The 20,995-nt window shown below is 45.0% G+C and overlaps 1 protein-coding gene and 1 long non-coding RNA gene across 2 annotated transcripts in view; both read right to left on the bottom strand.

Annotated features, from left to right (window-relative positions):
- Positions 1–10,321: 10,321 nt before the first annotated feature.
- On the bottom strand, positions 10,322–14,350 carry LOC105508718. Its single transcript, XR_001001320.1, has 2 exons — positions 13,885–14,350; positions 10,322–10,565 (listed from the first exon to the last, which is right to left on the bottom strand). It is a non-coding gene; the product is annotated as an uncharacterized LOC105508718 (long non-coding RNA).
- Positions 14,351–15,224: 874 nt separating this feature from the next.
- NF1 (neurofibromin 1) overlaps positions 15,225–20,995 on the bottom strand; it is a 153,417-nt gene continuing 147,646 nt past the window's right edge. The window contains exon 40 of the mRNA XM_011937627.1: positions 15,225–18,882. Coding sequence (XP_011793017.1) covers positions 18,740–18,882 — 143 coding nt within the window. The 3' untranslated portion in view covers positions 15,225–18,739. The remainder of the gene's footprint in view (positions 18,883–20,995) is intronic.

Here is a 20,995-nt window from a genome sequence, read left to right as displayed (position 1 = left end):
GGGAGGGCGGGGGCCGTGGCGAGAGCGGGAGGGAGAGAGGGAGGTGGCAGCGGCGGCGGGGACGCTGCAGACAAAAGGAGCCCGCGTCCTCCCGAGTGGGGCCGTCCACGCGGGGCCGACAGGCGCAGCGCGCTGCCAACGGTCGCCTCCTCCGCGGCCTCAGTTTCCCTCCGCGTCCCAGAGCCCGCCCCTTCCCCTGGACACCCGGAGCCACCCGAAGGCCCTGCCCTGAAGGAGGATTCCGCGGGGTCGTGCCCCTCTCCGCTGCCCGTGCCCGCTGCCGCGCCTCGCGTCTCCCGAGCGGTCAGGATGTCCTGGGTGCCTCCCGCGTTGGCGCGTTCCGTAACTACATTCATGTCGGAGGAAGCTGAGGCCCAGAGAGGTCGGACTCTCTCTAGGCCACACAGCTCGCGAGAGGCAGGGCCGGGATTCGCTCCCAGCTCTGGAGGGCTCTGGACTCCGCTCTTCACCTCGGCGCTGCGGTCTCCCGGCGCTCTACTCCAAGACAGCAGTTGTGGGGCCATCGGGGGGGGGGCGGGGGGAAGAGCACAGAGAGGAGGAGCAGGGAACTGAACCCCAGCCTGGACCCGGGACCCTGCGACGGGGAGGTGAGGAGAAAACCAGGATGAGGCCCAAGGGAGGAAAAGCGAGGCCCTTCCAGAGGCCTGCCTGTTGCAGGACCCAGGGCTGCCCCACGCCTGGAGGAGGCTTCCTCCCTTTCCCCGGGTGCCCACCATCACACCTCCCTGGCAGCCCGCATGCCCCAAGCTCAGAGAGTCCAGGACAGAATCTCTGTCCTGGTGTCTGCAGGCTCCAGGTCAGGACCTTGGCCTCCTCCCATTAGTGCTCAGCGGAGCCTCCACCCCAGCTTGTACTAACTTCCCAGCCCCCCTTCGGGGCCCTGCAGGACCTGGCCGGGCTGTCCTCTGCTGTCCACCTCCTTGCTGGGCACATCAGGTCTTTGTGGCAACGATCGGCCCCAACCCAAAACCAGGCCTTGCTTGAGGCTACTTCCACCTATGCTGTCCTGCTCAACACAGAGGTTTCCTCCTCCAGGAAGGCTTCCCTGATGGCACTCCATCTTGTCTTCTATTCTGAGTTCTAGGCCCTTCTTCCAGATGCCCAGTTAGTTCTTCATTCTCTAGTGGGATGCCCATTTCCCCTATCATGCTGGGAAGCCCTCCAGGGCAAGACATGTCTTAATTACCTTCAAGTCCCTGATCTCCAGCCAAGAGTGGGCCCAGAGGAAGCCCCACCCAGAGGGGATGAGCCCGCCCATTGTGTGAGGAGCCAGGAGCAATGTAGTGGGAGTCCGGGGTGAACTGCATGGCCTCCCGTAGCTGGGCCTCGGTTTGTACCTCTGTGGTCTTCCTGCTCAACCCTCAATATATCCTGCGCAGGGACTGCCATTTGCCTTCTGATGGTGGGCGGGGCCCTCTTCTTTCCAGCCCTGGCTCCTGGAATGAACCTGGCTTTTAACTACTCTCCTTTGAAAGGCAGCACCTCTTGGGAAGAGAGACCTGTGGTTCTGAGGATTGAGGAGTCCGAAATGTGTGAAAGCGGGAAAGGGGAGGCCTTGGGAGTGGAGTGGGGGTATTCGGCTGAGTGAGAGCATCTCTGCTAGCTGGATGCCCCTCAGCCGGATACTAACATATTTTAGCTGGTTTCCTCGCCTATACAGTGGGGATAATAGTGCCTTCCTTTTAGGGCGACTGAAGATGAGAGCGAATCTAAGCAATGCTGCTTTCCCCCGACCTACTCTGCAAAATGGAGGTGGAAATGGAGAATAAGGACGGGTGGTTGGCAGGGAGAGACTGGCTGCTGGAGATTCAGCCAGCTCCCCGGCAAGGAGGTAGGGAGTGGAAGCTGGGGGCTGCTGCCTGCCCCTGGGACCCCGATATTAGTTCGTCCAAGGTCAGCTTGTGCGGTTTTCTCTCACCCAAGGGGCTCAGCACAGAAAGGAGATGGCCAGGAGCTGGAGCTGCCCCCTGGTGGGGGCTGCAGAAGTGGCTCTCTGCGCTCTGCCTGGCATTGAATGCCCCCTTACTGGGGACAGGGGAGCTGGAAGACTCACCCACTTCAGCTGGCAGAGGCGGGGACCTCAGACCTGAGCATGAACAAACCCCAAGTGAACCAAGACAGGATCCCACCACGAGATTAGCCAGTTCTTGTCAAAGATAGGATCATCACAAATTCAAAAATCCCCCAAGAGAGCTTTCCCTGACCCTACTCTCCTTGCCCAGGTCTCTGCAGTTTTGTCTCTGGTGGGCGATGGTTTGAAGGACACCTGCCTCACCCACCAGTGGCACTGGGTCTCTTGCTCACCGCTGTGCTGCTGGGGCCAGCATAGCACATCACAGGCATTCTTTCTGGGGTTGTCACGTTTTTGTGGCACACCTATGTTGTGTCGGGTATGCTAGGGAGACAGTGAAAGGGGAGTAGCCCCTTGCTGAACTTGATGGGGGCAGTCATGGCCCAGTGTGATCTACATTGAGGTCCCAGGCTCTAGGAGCCCAAGAGGGCCTGCTGAGTGCCTACCCAAAGGTCCCTCAGAGATGGTGCAATTTATGGAGTCCTTGGGTCCTTGGACGTGGACCTGGGACCACTAGGGCTCCCATCACCTTAATCGAAGAGCTCAAAGTGCAACCCCGAGCAGAAGCAGCAAGAGAATATCCATGTCAGGACCGGCTGCAGGACTGGGAACCTCAGGGTGAAGGGGGTTGCTCCAGGAAAGCAAGAGGTCCCCATGGATAGAGTGGGAAGGCGGGGAGCCTCCCTTCTGTCCTCCACTTCCTCCAGGTGACCTCTGATTCTCCAGGGGATTTCCAACAGCTGCAGCAGCCTTGTCAGGCTGGAAATAGACTGGGAAATATACATGGAAGGGACAGTTGGGAATCTGGCCCCTTCTCTAGGAAGAAACAAGTTTGATCAGGTCCCTCCCCTGCTGAAAACTCAGTGGCTACCATTGCCTGAGCTGGCATTGTGCACTGTCTTCACACTCTCCTGCACTCCTTAACCCTAGTGTGGGAGCATCCACGCTCCCTCCTGCCTCCCTCTGTTCAGTGGGTGGGAGGCCTCAATCCTACTCCCACCCAATTCCACTTTCTCTAATTCTTGTCCTTGTGTTGTGGAAGTGGCACTTCCTACAGGAAGCCTTTCATGACCACTCTCATCTTGCCCCCTTGACCACCTCTCTCATGTGCTCCTGCGGAGAGGTGAAAGTACAGACTGTGCAGCCCACTTACAGGTGTGGATAAGGCTGTGGTGAGAGTCAGTAAGTTAATACATACATGTAAGTGTCAGAACAGTGCTGCTGGTTAGTGACAGCTATTGTTCTTGTGACTATCCTTACCATCTCTTACCCCTGTTATCTATCACTGGAGTATCTGGGAAACTGTACAGAAGGTCGTAGGAGTGACCATGAGGTCCCTGATAGCAGGGACTATCCCCATTTCTCTCCTGATTTCTGTAGCTCCTAAATAATGCCCATACACACATAGTTAGGGTCTGTGTAGGAATAAATTAAGGGATGGACAAATATGGTGTGGTAGCCTGAAAAATGCCCCCTTAAATGATAACTATGTCCCAATCCCTGTACATCAGTGGTCCCCAACCTTTTTTGGCACCAAGGACTGGTTTCAGACAAGTCGGGGGAAGAGGGTCTAGGGGTGAAACTGTTCCAACTTAGATCATCGGGCTTCAGATTCTCATAAGGGACATGCAACCTAGATCCCTCTCATGTGCCATTCACAATAGGGCTCCCACTTCTATGAGAATCTAATGCCACTGACCTGACGGAAGGTGGAGCTCAGGCGGTAATGCCCACTCACCCGGCGCTCACCTCCTGCTGTGGTTCCTGTCAGGCCATGGACTGGTAATGGTCTGTGGTCTGGGCGTTGGGACCCCTGCTGTAAATGTTACCTCATTAGAAAAAGGGTCTTTGCAGATGTAATTAAGGATCTGGAGGCTGGGCGCGGTGGCTCACGCCTGTAATCCTAGCACTTTGGGAGGCTGAGGCAGGCAGATTGCTTCAGCCCAGTAATTTGAGACCAGCCTAGGCAATATGATGAAATCCTGTCTCTACTAGAAAATACAAAAATTAGTCGGGCATGGTGGCGTGTATCTGTAGTCTCAACTACTAAGGAGGCTGAGGTGGGAGGATGGCTTGAGCCAAGGAGGCAGAGGTTGCTGTGAGCCCAGATCATGCCACTACACTCCAGCCTGTCTCCAAAACAAAACAAAACAAAAGCAACAACAACAACAAAACAACTAACAACAGCAACAAAACAACAAACTAGGATCTGGAGACAGGGGGGTTATTCTGGGTTAGCGAGATAGACTCTTAATGCAATCACACATATCTTTAAGATGGATCAGAGGCAGATTTGACACATAAAGAGAGGGTAATGTGACCACAGAGGCAGAGATTGGAGTGGTGCAGCCATCAGAAGCTGGGAGAGGCAAGGAGCAGAATCCCTCCCAGAGCCTCTGGAGGGCCCACAGCCCTGCTGACGCCTGGATTTGGGCCTTCTGGCCTCCAGAACTGTTACAGAATAAATTTCTGGTGTTTTAAGCCACCAAGTTTGTGGGAGCTAGCACAGCAGCCATGAGAAATGAATACGGATGGTACAAATACCATGTGGAAGTTATCAAAGATTATTAAGAGCCAGGCTTTGGAATTCAAAACAGCTGAGCTGGGCACCAACATCTGTTGCTCGTTTAGCCCCATGACTCTGGACAGGTTAATTTCTCTAAGCCTCAGTTTTTCTACCTTGCAGAGGTCCTCCAGGGTTTTAATTTAAAAAAGATTGTGTCATGCCTCGCCCAGTGCTTGGCACAGTACTGGCACCTGGGTGATTATGTGTGTCGGTATGGAGTTTAGAACCAGTCTAAAAGGGGGAACATTTCTGTATTTTCATCTGTGAGCCTTGATTTCATTGTCCATGTTGTCTGGAAATGGGGCAGGATTCAGTAACTTCCTGTTCACAACCTGCTGGGTTTTTTTTTTTTTAAAAACCAAGAAAAAATAACAATTTGAAGGGGAAGAAGGTGCTGTGAACTTATTTTCCTTCTTCACTGATCCCAAAATATGTTTCTGTGAGCAAAAGCAGAGAGGCCCCTGCTTGGAGACACAGCCAGCCCTGCCTTTGGAGTGCTGACGACCCTGGCTGGACTAGGGCACACTTGGGGTGCAGAGGGGCATCTTGAGACCTCATCTTTCCTCTGCTGCATGAGCTCTTGATGTGAGGGGTATCCAGAATCTTCTCTGACCCTTAGAAGCAGGATTGCTAAAATTCCTTCCAGGATTCTAAGAAGAAATGTCAAAACCTAACTTATTCTACCCAACAGGGCTCCAGATCCTACTGTCAGCTGCAGAAATGGCCCCTGAAACTAACTTCCAGGCAGGGCACCAATATTTCCCTCCTGGCTTAGGAAGCAGTGTCCTCGGTGAGTCAAATCCACTCACATTCCCTGGCTTTGAGCCTCCTCTACTGCCCACTTCTGCCTAAAAGAAAAACTCAGTCCTCAGGGTGAGCGACAAGCAGGAAGGCCCTTTACAGCCTGATGCTCTCTGTTCTGTAAAACATGGCTGAGCAGCAACATCATCTACTATACTCAGTTTACATTTATTGAGCACTTACTATATCCCAAGCATTGTGTGGCATAGACTCCAAGACAGTGACTCAACATGGAATTGATCAGTGAAATGCCTGGCTTGCCTTGCATATGCTGTTCCCTCTGCCTGGATTGTCCCCCCTCCACCACCGCCACTGCCATCCTTCAAACGCCACCCCCTTAAGCCTTCCCTGAGTCAGCTGCCCTTACTGCTCTGCCCTCACAGAACTTTGCAGACTCTACAGTGTGTTCATGATGCACACACAGGGATGTCCTGCCCAAGGGCTGTCTCCCCTGGCCAGGGCACCCAGCTGTCTTCTCAGGGATAATGGGATCATTCCAAGATTAGGAAAACAGACACAGGGTAAAGAGCCGAGAGTTAAGAGGCAGGTGTAGGAAGTGCTGTCAGAGCCGTAGGAGGAGAGGGAACAGGTGCCTGGAAGCCCAAAGAGGTGAGGAAAATGACTGAATTATAGTTAAGTATGCACATCCTTCACCATGTATTTTTTTTGGAGATGGAGTCTCACTCTTATTGCCTAGGCTGGAGTACAATGGCGTGATCTCAGCTCACTGCAACCTCTGCAATGTTCAAGTGATTCTCCTGCCTCAGCCTCCCGAGTAGCTGGGATTACAAGGTGCCCGTCACCACGCCTGGCTTTTTTTTCTTCTTTTAGATGGAGTTTCGCTCTTGTTGCCCAGGCTGGAGTGCAATAGTGCGATCTCAGCTCACTGCAACCTCTGCCTCCCAGGTTCAAAGCAATTCTTGTGCCTTAGCCTCCCAAATAGCTGGTATTAGAGGCACATGCCACCATCCCTGGCTAATTTTGGAGTTTTAGTAGAGACAGGTTTTTCCATGTTGGTCAGGCTGGTCTTGAACTCCCGACCTCAGGTGATCCACCCACCTCGGCCTCCCAAAGTGTTGGGATTACAGATGTGAGCCACCACGCCTGGCTACTAATTTTTTGTATTTGCGGTAGAGATGGGGTTTTACCATGTTGGCCAGGCTGGTCTTGAACTCTTGACCTCAGGTGATCCACCTGCCTTGGCCTCCCAAAATGCTGGGATTACAGGCGTGAGCCATTGCACCTGGCCACCTGAGAGCTGCTTGAGAGCAAGGACTATTCCCCATCAACCTTGTTAACCTTGAAAGGTTGCAAGCTGTTGAGTAGAAGTTATAAAACAACGGTGAAGGTTTGGGGTTGGCCTACGGAGTTGACAGCAGTTCACCTGCACCACTCTAAACTAGTTATGCTGACACTCCCCTAAGGAAGGAAAATAAACCCAGCTCCCTGTAATCCAAATTAGGTAAAGAGCTACCTTTTGATAAAAGGAAAAAGATAAAGGTAAAAACATCCAAGAGGTGGTAGTTAATGTAATACCTAAATAAACTCTGCTCTCATAAACACCCTTTTTAGTACAATTAAAAGTAAGCATTATCCTCATCTCTTAAAACCCTTTTTGTTTTCGAAGCAATAATGATCATTGTAAAATGCTTAGAAAATAGACACAAAGGCCGGGCGCGGTGGCTCATACCTATAATCCCAGCATTTTGGGAGGCCGAGGCGGGCAGATCACGAGGTCAGGAGATAGAGACCATCCTGGCTAACACGGTGAAACCCTGTCTCTACTAAAAATGCAAAAAATTAGCTGGGCATGGTGGCGGGCGCCTGTAGTCCCAGCTACTTGGGAGGCTGAGGCAGGAGAGTGGCGTGAACCCGGGTGGTGGAGCTTGCAGTGAGCCGAGATTGCACCACTGCACTCCAGCCTGGGCAACAGAGCGAGACTCCGTCTCAAAAAAAAAAAAAAGAAAATAGACACAAAAAGGAATGTGAGCCATACATATTAACATTGAATATATTTCCTTTTCTTTATCCTATGCAAAAACTATATACATATATTTGTATTTACGTAATTGGGAATTAGCCCTCTTATGTGGTTTTAAAACTCTTGATTTTATTGGAAGTCCCCTCCCAAAATTTAAATATTATTAGGCCTTTTTTTAATACTTTATGTTCTAGGGTACGTGTGCACAACGTGCAGGTTTGTTACACATGTATTCATGTGCCATGTTGGTGTGCTGCACCCATTAACTCGTCATTTACATTAGGTATATCTCCTAATGCTATCCCTCTCCCCTCCCCCAACCCCACGACAGGCCCCAGTGTGTGATGTTCCCCTTCCTGTGTCCAAGTGATCTCATTGTTCAATTCTCACCAATGAGTGAGAACATGCGGTGTTTGGTTTTCTGTTCTTGCGATAGTTTGCTGAGAATGATGGTTTCCAGCTGCATCCATGTCCCGTATTAGGACATTTTTAAAGGCTGCATAAGGAAGTGGTCAGCCTCCAGAAGGTGCGGGATGAATGTAGATAATTTAACCAACATTTTGGTTGTCTTCAGGTTTTCTGATATTATAATACTTTGATGAAAATCTTCACTCTTTTGCCATTTGTTTCTCTGGGCTAGATTCCTGATTACCAGGGCAAATGGTATGGAATTTTTTTTTTTTTTTCAGACGGAGTTTCGCTCTTGTTGCCCAGACTGGATGCAATGGCGCAATCTCGGCTCACCTCAGCCTCCGCCTCCCAGGTTCAAGTGATTCTTCTGCCTCAGCCTCCTGAGTAGCTGGGATTAACAGGCATGCACCACCACACCCAGCTAATTTTGTATTTTTAGTAGAGATGGGGTTTCTCCGTGTTGGTCAGGCTGGTCTCAAACTCTCGACCTCAGGTGATCTGCCTGCCTTGGCCTCCTGAAGTGCTGGGATTACAGGCATGAGCCACCGCACCTGGCCAGTATGGACATTTTTAAGGCTGGTGATATGGAGAGATGAGGCCATGTGCAGGAAGAACTCATCGCACCACATTCTTGACCTGCACCAAGTATTAGTTAAGTATGTCTTTGCTAATGTGACAATGAAAATTTTATCAGGCATCCCATTGTTTCAGTTTGCATTTTTTTTTTTACTAATGAGTGTGATGACCTTTTTCATCATAAATAGGAGTTGGTACAGTATTTCTGTGGATTGGCCATTCATGTTCTTTGCCAATTCTTCTTTCTACTTAGGTGTTTTCTTTAGATGGATTTTTATGAACTCTTTATAATTCCCTGTTGGTTGACCTTTTAATTTTGTGTGTAATTTTTTTGGACATGGGGACATTTTAATGTTAGGAAGTCAATACAGGACGCTTAGGATTTCTGCTTTTAAATTTACACTGCCTTTTTTTTCTTTTTGAGATGGAGTCACCCAGGCTGGAGTGCAATGGCATGATCTCAGCTCACTGCAACCTCCGCCTCCTGGGTTCAAGCGATTCTCCTGTCTCAGCCTCCTGAGCAGCTGGGATTACAGGTACATACCGCCACACCCGGAAATGTATTGTATTTTAGTAGACAGGCCCATATTGCCCAGGCTGGTTTTGAACTCCTGAGCTAAGGCAATCCACCCGCCTCGGTCTCCTAAAGTGCTAGGATTACAGGCATGAGCCACTGCACCCAGCACTTACACTGCTTTTAAGCTTACAAAGCCCTTCCCAGTTGTAGGAGTCATTAGGAGTCATTAATGTTCTTGGCCAACGTTTCCAGCTCTTTTCCTTTTGGACAGAGGAAGATGCTGATTTTTGACCCTTGTGACTTTGTGAAGCTGTGTGTCAAGTTCTGGCAGTGACTGTGAGAAGTGACTGTACATCTGGCCTCAAGCCTTTAATTGCTGATGCAAGAGCTTCCAGATGCTGCTCTGTCCAGTCTAGCAGTCAGTAGCCAAATGTTAACTATTCACATTTAATTAATATAAAAGTTTAGTTCCCCATTCTCACTAACCACATTTCAGGTGTTCAATGGCCACATGTGGCTAGTGGCCACTGTCCTGGACAGTGCAGATATGGAACTGGTAATACAGAAAGATGAGGCCAAGTGCAGGAAGAACTCATTGCACCACACTCTGGACCTGCACCAATATTAAGTATATCTTTGCTAATGTGACAAATGAAAATGGAGGCCGGGCGCGGTGGCTCAAGCCTGTAATCCCAGCACTTTGGGAGGCCGAGACGGGTGGATCACGAGGTCAGGAGATCGAGACCATACTGGCTAACACAGTGAAACCCCGTCTCTACTAAAAAAAAAAAAAACACACAAAAAACTAGCCGGGTGAGGTGGCGGGCGCCTGTAGTCCCAGCTACTCGGGAGGCTGAGGCAGGAGAATGGCTAAACCCGGGAGGCGGAGCTTGCAGTGAGCTGAGATCCGGCCACAGCACTCCAGCCTGGGCAACAGAGCGAGACTCCGTCTCAAAAAAAAAAAAAAGAAAATGGAACCCCTCTGTTTCAGCTTCCAGCAGAACATTTCCATCACCACAGTGGCTGGACAGTGTAGCCTGAGCTCCTTCCCTCTGGCATGATGGCTGGCAATCTGTAGATCAAATGAGTGAGTGATCAGATATGGCTGATCACTCAGTCTGGAGTCCCAGGAAATCAGGGTGAGCAGAGCCTCCTGATAACAGGTGATGGACATGTAGCAGAGGTGAGAAATAAGCTTTTGTGGCTTTGAAGCCAATACACTTTTGGAATTACTCATGCTTTTCTTTTTAAATAAAAAAATCAAAGCATAATCTGGACCTTCTAGCCTGTTCCACTCTATATACTCTAATTACCATTAGTATTTAAGCATTTAAAAATTTGTTTTACTATCTAGTAAGGAAACTTTTCGACTACCCGTTGTTAGCCATGCTTTCCTGTTTATTCCACAAGGTGAAGAATATTTTCCAAAGATCATTTTGTCTGGATACACTCTCTTCTTGTTGGCATCTTGATCAGAATTGTATTAAGCCAGTTCATTTATTTTGGAAGATCTGGCATTCAACGATATTCAGCTTTCCAACTCAGGACTGTGGTCTGTCTCTCCATTTGCTGCAGTCTCCTTTCAGCCCAGCCCCCTCACATGCCTGCGTGCTGAGCAGTGCTGTGCGGAGAAAAATAAGCAGCAATGAGAGAAAATTGAAAACAACATAGTGACTTTTATAAAGCAAAACTAATTCGTTTTAAAGAACTGTACTTTATCCTGTGATTCCCTCCCCCGCTACTCAGAGTTGAAATGGCATTTTACAAAAAACAACGTTAGATATATTTTTTCTGGTTTCTAAATGCGCAAGTTGATGAAATGTATTTTGGAAATTTTACTGATGGGTGAAATCTCAAGGGTCTGGATTAGAATTTTCAATAGGTCTTTATTACACAGGTCACCTTTATTTTGTTAGGGATTTTGCATTGGGGTTGCTATGGTGAATGGGGTTTTTTTCCCATTATTCTATTTATATAGTTCTTTATAACATAAAGCCTTCAGTATTATTCAACAACTATCTACTGAGCACCTTTGAACAATGCATGTTCCCTACGCTGGGAGGCTCATAGTCCTAACCAGGGACATAGGAAGATAGTTGATGATTACAACGTTGTTGTATAGAGAAGCTGTCACAGAAGCAATAGAAGGGCTCTCAGCCAATGGAAGATCAGAAATCTTTCCCAAGAACTGCTGGTGCTCAAACTGAGTGACAACAAGGCACTCAGAAAATGTTTTGCTGAATGACTGACTGCTGCACATTAAAAAAGACTTGGTATTTTGATAACGAATTTTTGTCTTCTGTAGAATCCTAGATATGAGTAAGGGTAGTATTTGTGGAGTCTTTTTTTTTTTTTGAGACAGAGTCTTGCTCTGTCGCCCAGGCTGGAGTGCAGTGGCGCGATCTCTGCTCACTGCAAGCTCCGCCGCCTCCCGGGTTCACGCCATTCTCCTGCCTCAACCTCCCTAGAAGCTGGGACTACAGGCGCCCGCCACCTCGCCCGGCTAATTTTTTTGTATTTTCAGTAGAGACGGGGTTTCACTGTGTTCGCCAGGATGGTCTTGATCTCCTGACCTCGTGATCCGCCCGCCTCGGCCTCCCAAAGTGCTGGGATTACAGGCGTGAGCCACCGCGCCCGGCCTGTGGAGTCTATTTTAAGGAAAGAACAGGTTTCACTGTGTTAGCCAGGATGGTCTCGATCTCCTGACCTCGTGATCCGCCCGCCTCGGCCTCCCAAAGTGCTGGGATTACAGGCGTGAGCCACCGCGCCCGGCCTGTGGAGTCTTTTTTAATGAAGGCACAGATCACCTAATTCCTTTCTGCCTTCCATTTACAAATTACCAAATTGCAAAGAATATCTCTTTACCATCAATTTCTTTCTACTTCAACTTTGGGCCAGACTCAAAACATTTATAATTGCTAGGATAGAAAAAGTGTTGCTATTTTTGTGGTCTGGGACTAAGACATATTTTCATGTACCTTTTTTTTTTTTTTTCCTTGAGACTGAGTTTCGCTCTTGTTGCCCAGGCTGGAGTACAATGGCACAATCTCGGCTCACTGCAACCTCTGCTTCCCGGTTGAAGAGATTCTCCTGTCTCAGCCTCCGCAGTAGCTGGGATTACAGGCATGTGCCACCACGCCCAGCTAATTTTGTATTTTTAGTAGAGATGGGGTTTCTCCGTGTTGGTCCGGCTGGTCTCGAACTCCCGCCCTCAGGTAATCTGCCCGCCCTGGCCTCCCAAAGTGTTGGGATTACAGGTGTGAGCCACTGCGCCTGGCCTATATACTTTTTAAATGTAGAAAATTAGGCTGCATTGCCCAACGTGGGACAAAAGAATGGAGAAAAATAACACGAGAAGCCAATCTGTGTTGTGCTGCTTTCTGCTTAAACATTTCTTTGCTACTTGCCCTCCCTGGGCCAGTCTCTCTTTTTTTTTTTTTTTTTTGAGACGGAGTCTTGCTCTGCCACCCAGGCTGGAGTGCAGTGGTGTGATCTCAGCTCACTGCAAGCTCTGCTCCCAGGTTCATGCCATTCTCCTGCCTCAGCCTCCCAAGTAGCTGGGACTACAGGCGCCCGCCACCATGCCTGCATTTTTAGTAGAGACGGGGTTTCGCTGTGTTAGCCAGGATGGTCTCGATCTCCTGACCTCGTGATCCGTCTCTGGGCCAGTCTCTTAATGGCCTTGATTACCTTGTGTCCATTAAATACTCCAAAACTCTATTTTCAGCTGCTCACTGGACACATTTCAACCTGGACAAACTTCTTGGTCATTTTTCAAGACCTACCTCCTCAGTTGCCAACCATGCCAGTCACTCCATGACCCTCTAAGAACCCCATCCACACCCTGGGACACTATGGTCATTGTTTGTGTGGCTGTTTTCCCCAGTAAGTCATGAGGTCATAGAGGGCAAAGGCCAAGCTTTCTTCTTTTGTATTTACAATTATAACCAACGGAAAATGTTTCTTTGAACAATCAGCTAAGGTTACATCTGTCAACATTTTCTTCCTTTAAAAATATTAATTTAGGCAATGCTTTCTGAACTTCTCAGCAGCAAAGGGCCCTATTAAGATTCCAATGTGACTGTCTTATTTTATATGGAGGAAGTGGCCAGTGGGGAAAGTTCTGAACCTTGTAACCCCAGAAGCTTAATGCCCTTGATCACTACTAGCTTGACTGTCAGCATAAAGACATAGTAAAGGACCTAGAATAATTTTGCAATATGATCTTTTTGAGAAAATTTTAAAAGACAAAATAATTTGACCCAATGTAGGTAAAATGTATCAAGCTGCCTTCCATTCACAAATTACAAAGACAGTATCTCTTTACCATCAATTTCTTTCTACTTCAACTTTGGGCCAGACTCAAAACATTTATAATTGCTAGGATAGAAAAATATGCATCCACATATGCATATGTAGTACGTATGCACACACACAGTATAAACAGATTTTTAGAAGATAATTTTTTTTAAAAAGCCAAACCAACTGATTAAAATTATAACTCCACATTACTTTACGAAACTTATGATTAGCCAGCACTTCTGAAAGAACAAAATGTGAGAGATTCAAACCAACAGTGACTATGTTGCTGTAGTTTTTTTTTTTTTTTTTTTTTTTAAGACAATCTCAGGCAATCTCAGCTCACTGCAACCTCCACCTCCCGGGTTCAAGTGATTCTCTTGCTTCAGCCACCTGGTAGCTGGGACTTATAGGCATGAGCCACCATGCCCAGCTAATTTTTGTATTTTTAGTAGACGGGGTTTCACCGTGTTTCCCAAACTCCTGACCTCAAGTGATCCGCCCGCCTTGGCCTCCCAGTGTTGGGATTACAGGCGTGAGCCACTGCGCCCGGCTGGTTCTAATACTTACAGAAACATAATCAACATTGCAAAAGGGCTTCTTTTAAAATGGCAGCTAGAAGGGTCTTAAGTGGAACTCACCTGAATATGAAGACTGATTTTCTAATGAAGACAGGTTTGGCAGATTACTTGGGGCAATTAATTGCCCTTTAAAGAATTTGGATGCAGCTCTGTCGGAGGCTGTTCTGATGGGCAGTGAGCAGGTTAAGAAGTGCCACTGGTAGTCAAGGGATGATTAGTAATGAAGGTAAATTCCCAAGATGCCTGCCACCACTAGGGGCTTCCCTTGGTGATGGTGGGGATGGACTACTTTGTGGAAGAAGAGGAGTACTGAGATGCTACCACTTGGTTGTAGGTTTTTTACTATTATTCCAGAACCTCTGGCCCCTCCTCAAAATCCCATGGGAATCAGCTCTTCAAGCCAGGCAGGTTTGGAATTGCTAGACTAGCCTAAGGGTGTCCCAGAAAGCAAAGCAAACAACAGGCAGAGAGGCCCATACAAGATGTACTAAGTGGCCCATGTCCTCAGGAAGCTTGTTGTCCAGGAAGGGAGAGCTCTGATCTAGAGGGTCACTACCCTAAAAACATCCCCTAGTTTGGACTAAGATGCTTTAGGCTACAGGGAAAAGGCAGCTATTTGCAGTATTTGAGTTTTCAGTTCTCTACTCCAGTGGTCTTTAAACCACTGGGTGCTCAGTAAAATCGCTTAAGAAGTTTAAATACACACTCTTTCTCCCAACAGCCCATCTTTGGAGAGTTTGCCTCTACCTCGGGGGACTGGGATGGGGACCAGTGTATTAGCAAGCTCTCCAGGTGAGGTAACCCTGCTTTCTAAGCCTGCCCATAAACAGACCAGTACTTGCCTCAGACCTGCAGGTATCTGTCACATGGTCTTTTTTAGTCCTTTATTCAATATCGGACACTGTTACCCTTCTGAGGATAGCTCTGTCTTGCCCACTGGGTGTGGGTTATGTTCTTTCTCCACTGATTGGGGGAGGTACTCCACATAATCAAGTAAGTGAAATAGTAACATGGGGCAGCTGAGCCAGGGGAGGTGGTTTATACTGTGTACACGTTTAAGAAGATTCTACAGCAGGAAAGCTGAAAAATTGGAGAGAACTGCCCTCTGGTCAATCTTGGGATGCCCTGGACATTTCTGACTGGCTTCATTTTAACAGAAGCCAGCCGATCCCAGAGAATAGACTCACCTGAGTTTGGCAGGCCCTAAAAAAGTATTTCACCAAAATATTTCACTTTTAGTGTGGAGAAGTTCTGGAAGTGGATCTTTCTCATGGGGAGTAGGAGAGCCAAAAACATCCTTAAAGAAAATGGCCTTAATGTTTCAAAAGATTGGGAGGACTGGGGGGAAGTAAGAAAACAGAGCTTGATACATGTGAAGAAATTAAATAACTCCTCATATCTTAGAGCAGATTGAATTTACATTTTACTTAAAAAAAGGGGGGTGGGGAAAGTACATACACAAGGAGGAAAATGGGGTGAGGAACAATAAAGATCTGAAATGGATTTCTACAATTTTCCCCTACAATGATCAATTTTGTCTGTTGGGCAGTATTTTTCCTGCTGGCGTACAACTGCTTACAGTATTAACAAAGTTGTAGACAAAGGAACTGCCAAAGTTTAGGCCTGGATGGAAAGGACAGTATGTTATCATATACAATTTTAGTTTACAATACACAGCATTTTCTTTAAATGATGTAACGCAGTCGCAAAAAGGAGTTAACAATACTAACACGAGAATAATCAAATTTTTGTTGTTATCCATGTGCAGCAACTAACTGCTTTACAAAAAAGCAAAATAATACAATATATCATCACATGTATTTACAGTGTAGTAAATATACTTTTTTGTCAAATTTTACACAAACTATTTACAGGTGAATATACTGCATTAAAAAAAAATTGTGTGGCTGACACTAAGAATGAATTTTTGCCTAAATCCATTGCATAACATTGAGTAAGACATGCCTCATTATGCCTGGGAGTCGGGGAAGGATGTAGAAACAAAACCGAAAAACAAAAACCCCAAACAACACTGAAAACCCCTAAAACCTACAAACCTGGGAGGGTTGCTGGCTGGCACTCTGTCTCCCCGACTAGGACACAGGATAGAAGCTGACTGTTTAGGATGTGTCCTGGGCACCTGGCTCAGTCATGAACAGGTGTTGAGTGAATGGAAGATAGAGCTGTAGCCACTTTGCCCCAAATCTAGTGAACTGCATCTGCATCTTGGCAACTAAGGGCACGCCCCTCAGACGTGAGTACTGGCATAACAGGTAGATTATCCAGGACAAAAACATGACTGAGTTCCTGTTTTCCTCTTTAACAAGTCAGGGGAAACATCTACAAACCGAAACAAATTACTTATAATATTCTTAACAGAACTTATGTCAATTACACAAAAATGGGCAACTTGCTCTAAACTTCAGAATTTCTTTTACAGATTACAAGTATGAAGACTAAAAAAGTGTTGCATTTCTCAGGGGACACATAGTGGTGAGAGGTTTATCTCATGTGTATTTTAGTTACTTGGAAAGCTAGATTTTCCTCAAAAGTCAGAATTTATTTAAACAAGGTAAATTTTAAACCTTAGTAAGTTTTCAAATTCCTAGGATGTACTTACTAGTCAAAGGTATTTCTGCATTTCAAAAGCAGCTCAATTTTGATTTGTGCCAACGCTGATCATTTCAGGGGGTATGAAATACTATACCTTGGTAAACTTGTTTATGGAAATATCAATATTTTTAACAGTAAACCTCTGCAAGTTTTCTCTATTTTGATGGAACAGCAAAATAGCATAACACCCACTATCATACGCACCAAACCAACAAACAAAAAAAAAGAAAAACATGGAACTAAAGTTATCAAAGGCTTACACTGCCTGCTATTCCAGGGCCTAGAAACTGTGAAACTTACCCCAGAAACACTGGGTTGTGGGAGAGCCAAGACCATGATGGCAGCTTGGCATCCTTGGCACTGGGTTACTGATCTATTTCTAAACTCAGTTCTAATTTCAGCTTTTTTATATAGTCTTAGTTGCTCTGTCATTACAGACATTTTCTTCTAATGCAGCCTCTACAATAGTTTAAAAACAAAAGTTTAGTAAATTGCACCTGTCTTCAGTATTTCCAATAATTCTATGTTAAACTCACTAAGAACACTATGGTTTTCCTTCCTTTTATTTTGGCAAATAATTCTTACTTTTCCCAGGACTGTAAACAAATTAAAAAAATTAAATTCTTGTTATTTCTGAGTATCAAAAACAATTTTATTTACATTAACATATTACATTGTTACTGTGTGGATAAATGTGAAATGTGCATTATTAAAATCAGAACACTTAAATGTACCATTATTTATTGAATTAGCTGTGGAATTTAATTTACTGAAATCCTCTAATGAAACAGCACTACAGGAAACTCCCCTCTCCCCTAGGTTTATTTTTCCCCCTCTCAGTCATTATATCTTAGCATATAAAGGGAACCTGGGAGTAGAGGGATTAATATCTTTTCATAATAAATATGGTTTAGTTCTAAATTGGAACATCCAGATACCAATATGCTCACTGAAGTAAAATTATTTTGTATACTGCAGGTACCACAAAGAAATTGGATCTGCATTATTATGAAAATTCCAATGCCATGATAATCCATACCACCCGTATAGCAGCAACTCTAATGGCCCCCCTATTGTCATACTAATGCAGGCTGACCAGTCTTTTCACAGTGATTAAATGCAATTCTAGCATATATAACCTACATGTTTTCTTAAAGAGGTTTCCGATTTTTTTGGAGAGGAGGAGGAAGATTAAAAGACATTCAAAATACATCTTATCAAAGAAATTTATAATATACACCATACTCTATTCTTGGAAATTATTTAACAAAATAAAAATATCAGCTACCCTAAATGTCACGTACCATTCCATTTTGCTATGGAGCTAATGCAAATATCTATGAAAATTACCTTCTGGGAACAATTTTCAACTCTTTGTTCACTGATTACCCTGCTCAGAATTATTTAGGAAAGAAGAGGGGGAGGGAAAAGTAGACATATATATATATATATATAAAATTACTATACCTAGTATAGTTTTGGTTTACAAAAAACAAAAGACCACCTTTAGCAAAATTAAAAATTAAAAGATAATCAACTGGAGAAAAAAAATAAACTAGTTTGGATGACTGAGTTTGGATAAGGACTTAGAAGCCATAGTTTTAATTCAGTAATGTTAAGATACATGTGGTCACACTTATTTTCCTGTAATTATTGCTAATACTCAAGTGTTAGTATTTCTTAAGAATCCACTATATGAAATTTCCCTGCCCTCCCCTGCCAAGTACCTTGTCTGTGGCTTTATGGTGTCAAGTCACTGAGGCTTGACCTTTATGGTTCTTTCAGTTTTGTAAGGTTAAAAAAAAGTCCACAACTAAAAGATTAAACGTACTGGGGTTATAATACTATTTCTTTCATAAACTTGTATCTTGAAAAGTGTATAAATAGGACTAACACTTTACTCTGCAGGATGAAGAAGGGAAAACCACAGAAGGCAGAGCTCTGTGCAAATGGCTTTCACTGCTGGCCAGCAGTAGCAGTATTCAAGAATTTATCCTCTCTTACAATTGAGATGATCTCAGTTAAAGTTTCCTGACCTCCCACTTTCTTTGCAGTTGTTCTGAACACTCACATATACCAGATACACGCCAAAAGTAGAAGAAAAAAAGTTAAAGAAAAGGCAGCATTAAATTTAGGCAATGCTTCCAAAAGTTGATCATCTGGCAACATGGCAAACTGGATGGGTTCATTATAAAACAGGAAGTGCAGCATTACAACATGGGGGGATGGGGCAAGGACAGGGAAGGGGTCACTAGTGAAGAGCCCATGTTAAGTTGACTTTAAAAAAGAAAGCAAGCAAGCTTCACACGATCTTCTTAATGCTATTACGTTTGAAACTGCCAGCACTTCTTTGCTTCTGCACTTGGCTTGCGGATCCGTGGCGAGTTCGTCCACTGTTACAGTGGCCAGTGGTAGGGGAGAGTTCAACGTTCTCCTTGTCGATTCCTGGAGAAAAACAGAACAGCCAGTTACTTCTTCTCTTCCTTCCAGGACTGAATTTCATTACAGTCATGTGTCGCTTAACAACGGGGGCATATTCTAGGAAACGATCATTAGGCGATTTTGCCTGTGCAAATATTGTGGAGCGTACTTACATGAACTTAGATGGCATAGTCTACTACACACCAAGGCTATATGGTATAGCCTATTTCTCCCAGGCTACAAACCTGTATAGCAGGTTACCATACTGTGTACTGTATGTGGTTGTAACACAATGCTAAGTATTTGTATATCTAACGTAGAAAAGGTACAGTAAAAATACAGTATTATCATCTTTCAGGACCACTGTCTATATGTGTTCTGTTGTTGACTGCAATGTTGTTATGCAGCACATGACTATATTTGTGATAAGATACAACCTGGCAAATTGTTTTTGCACATTTCATTTTAATAGTCAATTGCTAGAATGTTTATTAAGTTAATGTCACACAGAAAACTTCACATTTTGTTAGGCAAAGTTTGCTATCACAGCAGAAAATAGCACAAGAAAAATGAAAAGAGAAGTTGCAAGGAAAAGCTAGAGGCAGGCAGGCTTGAACTAAATGAAAGGCTAGCAGCCATCAGGGAAGACTAGTGCTCCTTCCTCCAAATCATACCAGAAACTTCCAGCAGAGGTCAGCTTCTAGCCTTATTCATATCCTCATTCACGTTTATCAACAATATACTCTCCAGCAGCAGAAAGTACTGATCTTTCCAGCAAATTTGTCTCTTCAAAGAAAACTCAGATGCTTTTTATTTTTTAAATCACAGTGCTTGTCCCAAAGAAACTATTTACTGAGAAAATAATATATCACAAAGGTCATACTGTAGAATCTTTGCTTCTTTTCAGCTATGGCAAGTCATTTCACATTCTGCAACCTTAAACAGATGCCAGTTATTTCTCTTGAGGAGGAGATTAAAACTCCAAAAGCTGGGCCTAACAATGATTATTTATTTGTTTATTTAGAGACAGGGCCTTGCCCTGTTTCACAGGCTACAGTGCAGTGGTATGATCACAGCTCACTATAACCTTAACTTCTGGGCTCAAGCCATCCTCTCGCCTCAGCCTCCCAAACAGCTAGGACTACAGGTGCATGCTACCATGCCCAGCTAATTTTAAAATTTTGTCTAGAGATAGGGTCTCATTATGTTGCCAAGGCTGGTCTTGAACTCCTGGTCTCAAGCAATCCTTCCATCTTGGCCTCTCAAAGTGCTGGGATTACAGGCATGAGCCACTGCATCCCATCCCAATTAATTTTATAAATAATCTAAGCAGTAACTTCAGAAAAGTAACCAGAAACTAAAATAAGATATTTATTTTTACCTATCACATTAGGAAAGATTACAAATTGGGTAACAGGACTGTGGTCATCCTTGCGGAAGTAGTGACTTAAGGGGGCATGAGGATGGCTTCTTGGGGTGCTGGTAATGTTTTGTTTCTTGATGTAGATGATGGATTTTCAAGTGTGTTTACATTTTAAAAGTTCATTAAACTATAAACTTGCAATTTGTAAACTTTTCTGTTACTCATCAATAAAATTTACCCCCAAAATTAGACTGATTATACCTACTTCTGGCATAACTTTTGGTGGGAGAGCAAACAGCTGCAGAACGTTTTAGTAATTTGTATCAAAATGTACATTACTGATTGATATTTACTGATACAAAAAGATGACCACAATTTTTGGAGTAGGAAAAAAACACCCACACACTGTGGGGAGACGGGGTAGGGCTGGGTAAACATCTGCCAAAATATTTTATCTCTGTTAGAAGCCAAAGGACTAAAAAATACATTTTACCTCTGTATGGCAAGATTTCACGTAATTTGTACTTTATTCTTCTTTATATATTGAAATTTTAAATCTTAGAATGGAAAAATTTCCATTTTTGGACAAAAAGTACTATTTCAAGTCAAGAAGTATTCATTATGTTACACAAAATGTACATAGATCTACCCAGTTAGTTATCTGTTGGCTCATGAACAGGAAATGAACTTGGGATGACCTCCCTCTAGGAGCCACTCATCTTTCATTTGGATTCAGCTCAGAATTCAACTCGAGTATCAGGCATCAGCCGGGCG

The sequence above is a fragment of the Colobus angolensis genome, unplaced genomic scaffold (assembly GCF_000951035.1).
Source record: "Colobus angolensis palliatus isolate OR3802 unplaced genomic scaffold, Cang.pa_1.0 Scaffold167, whole genome shotgun sequence".
Taxonomy (NCBI): Eukaryota; Metazoa; Chordata; class Mammalia; order Primates; family Cercopithecidae; genus Colobus; species Colobus angolensis.
The sequence above is the reverse complement of the archived record's forward strand: the minus strand, read 5'-3'. Positions and strand labels throughout refer to the sequence as shown.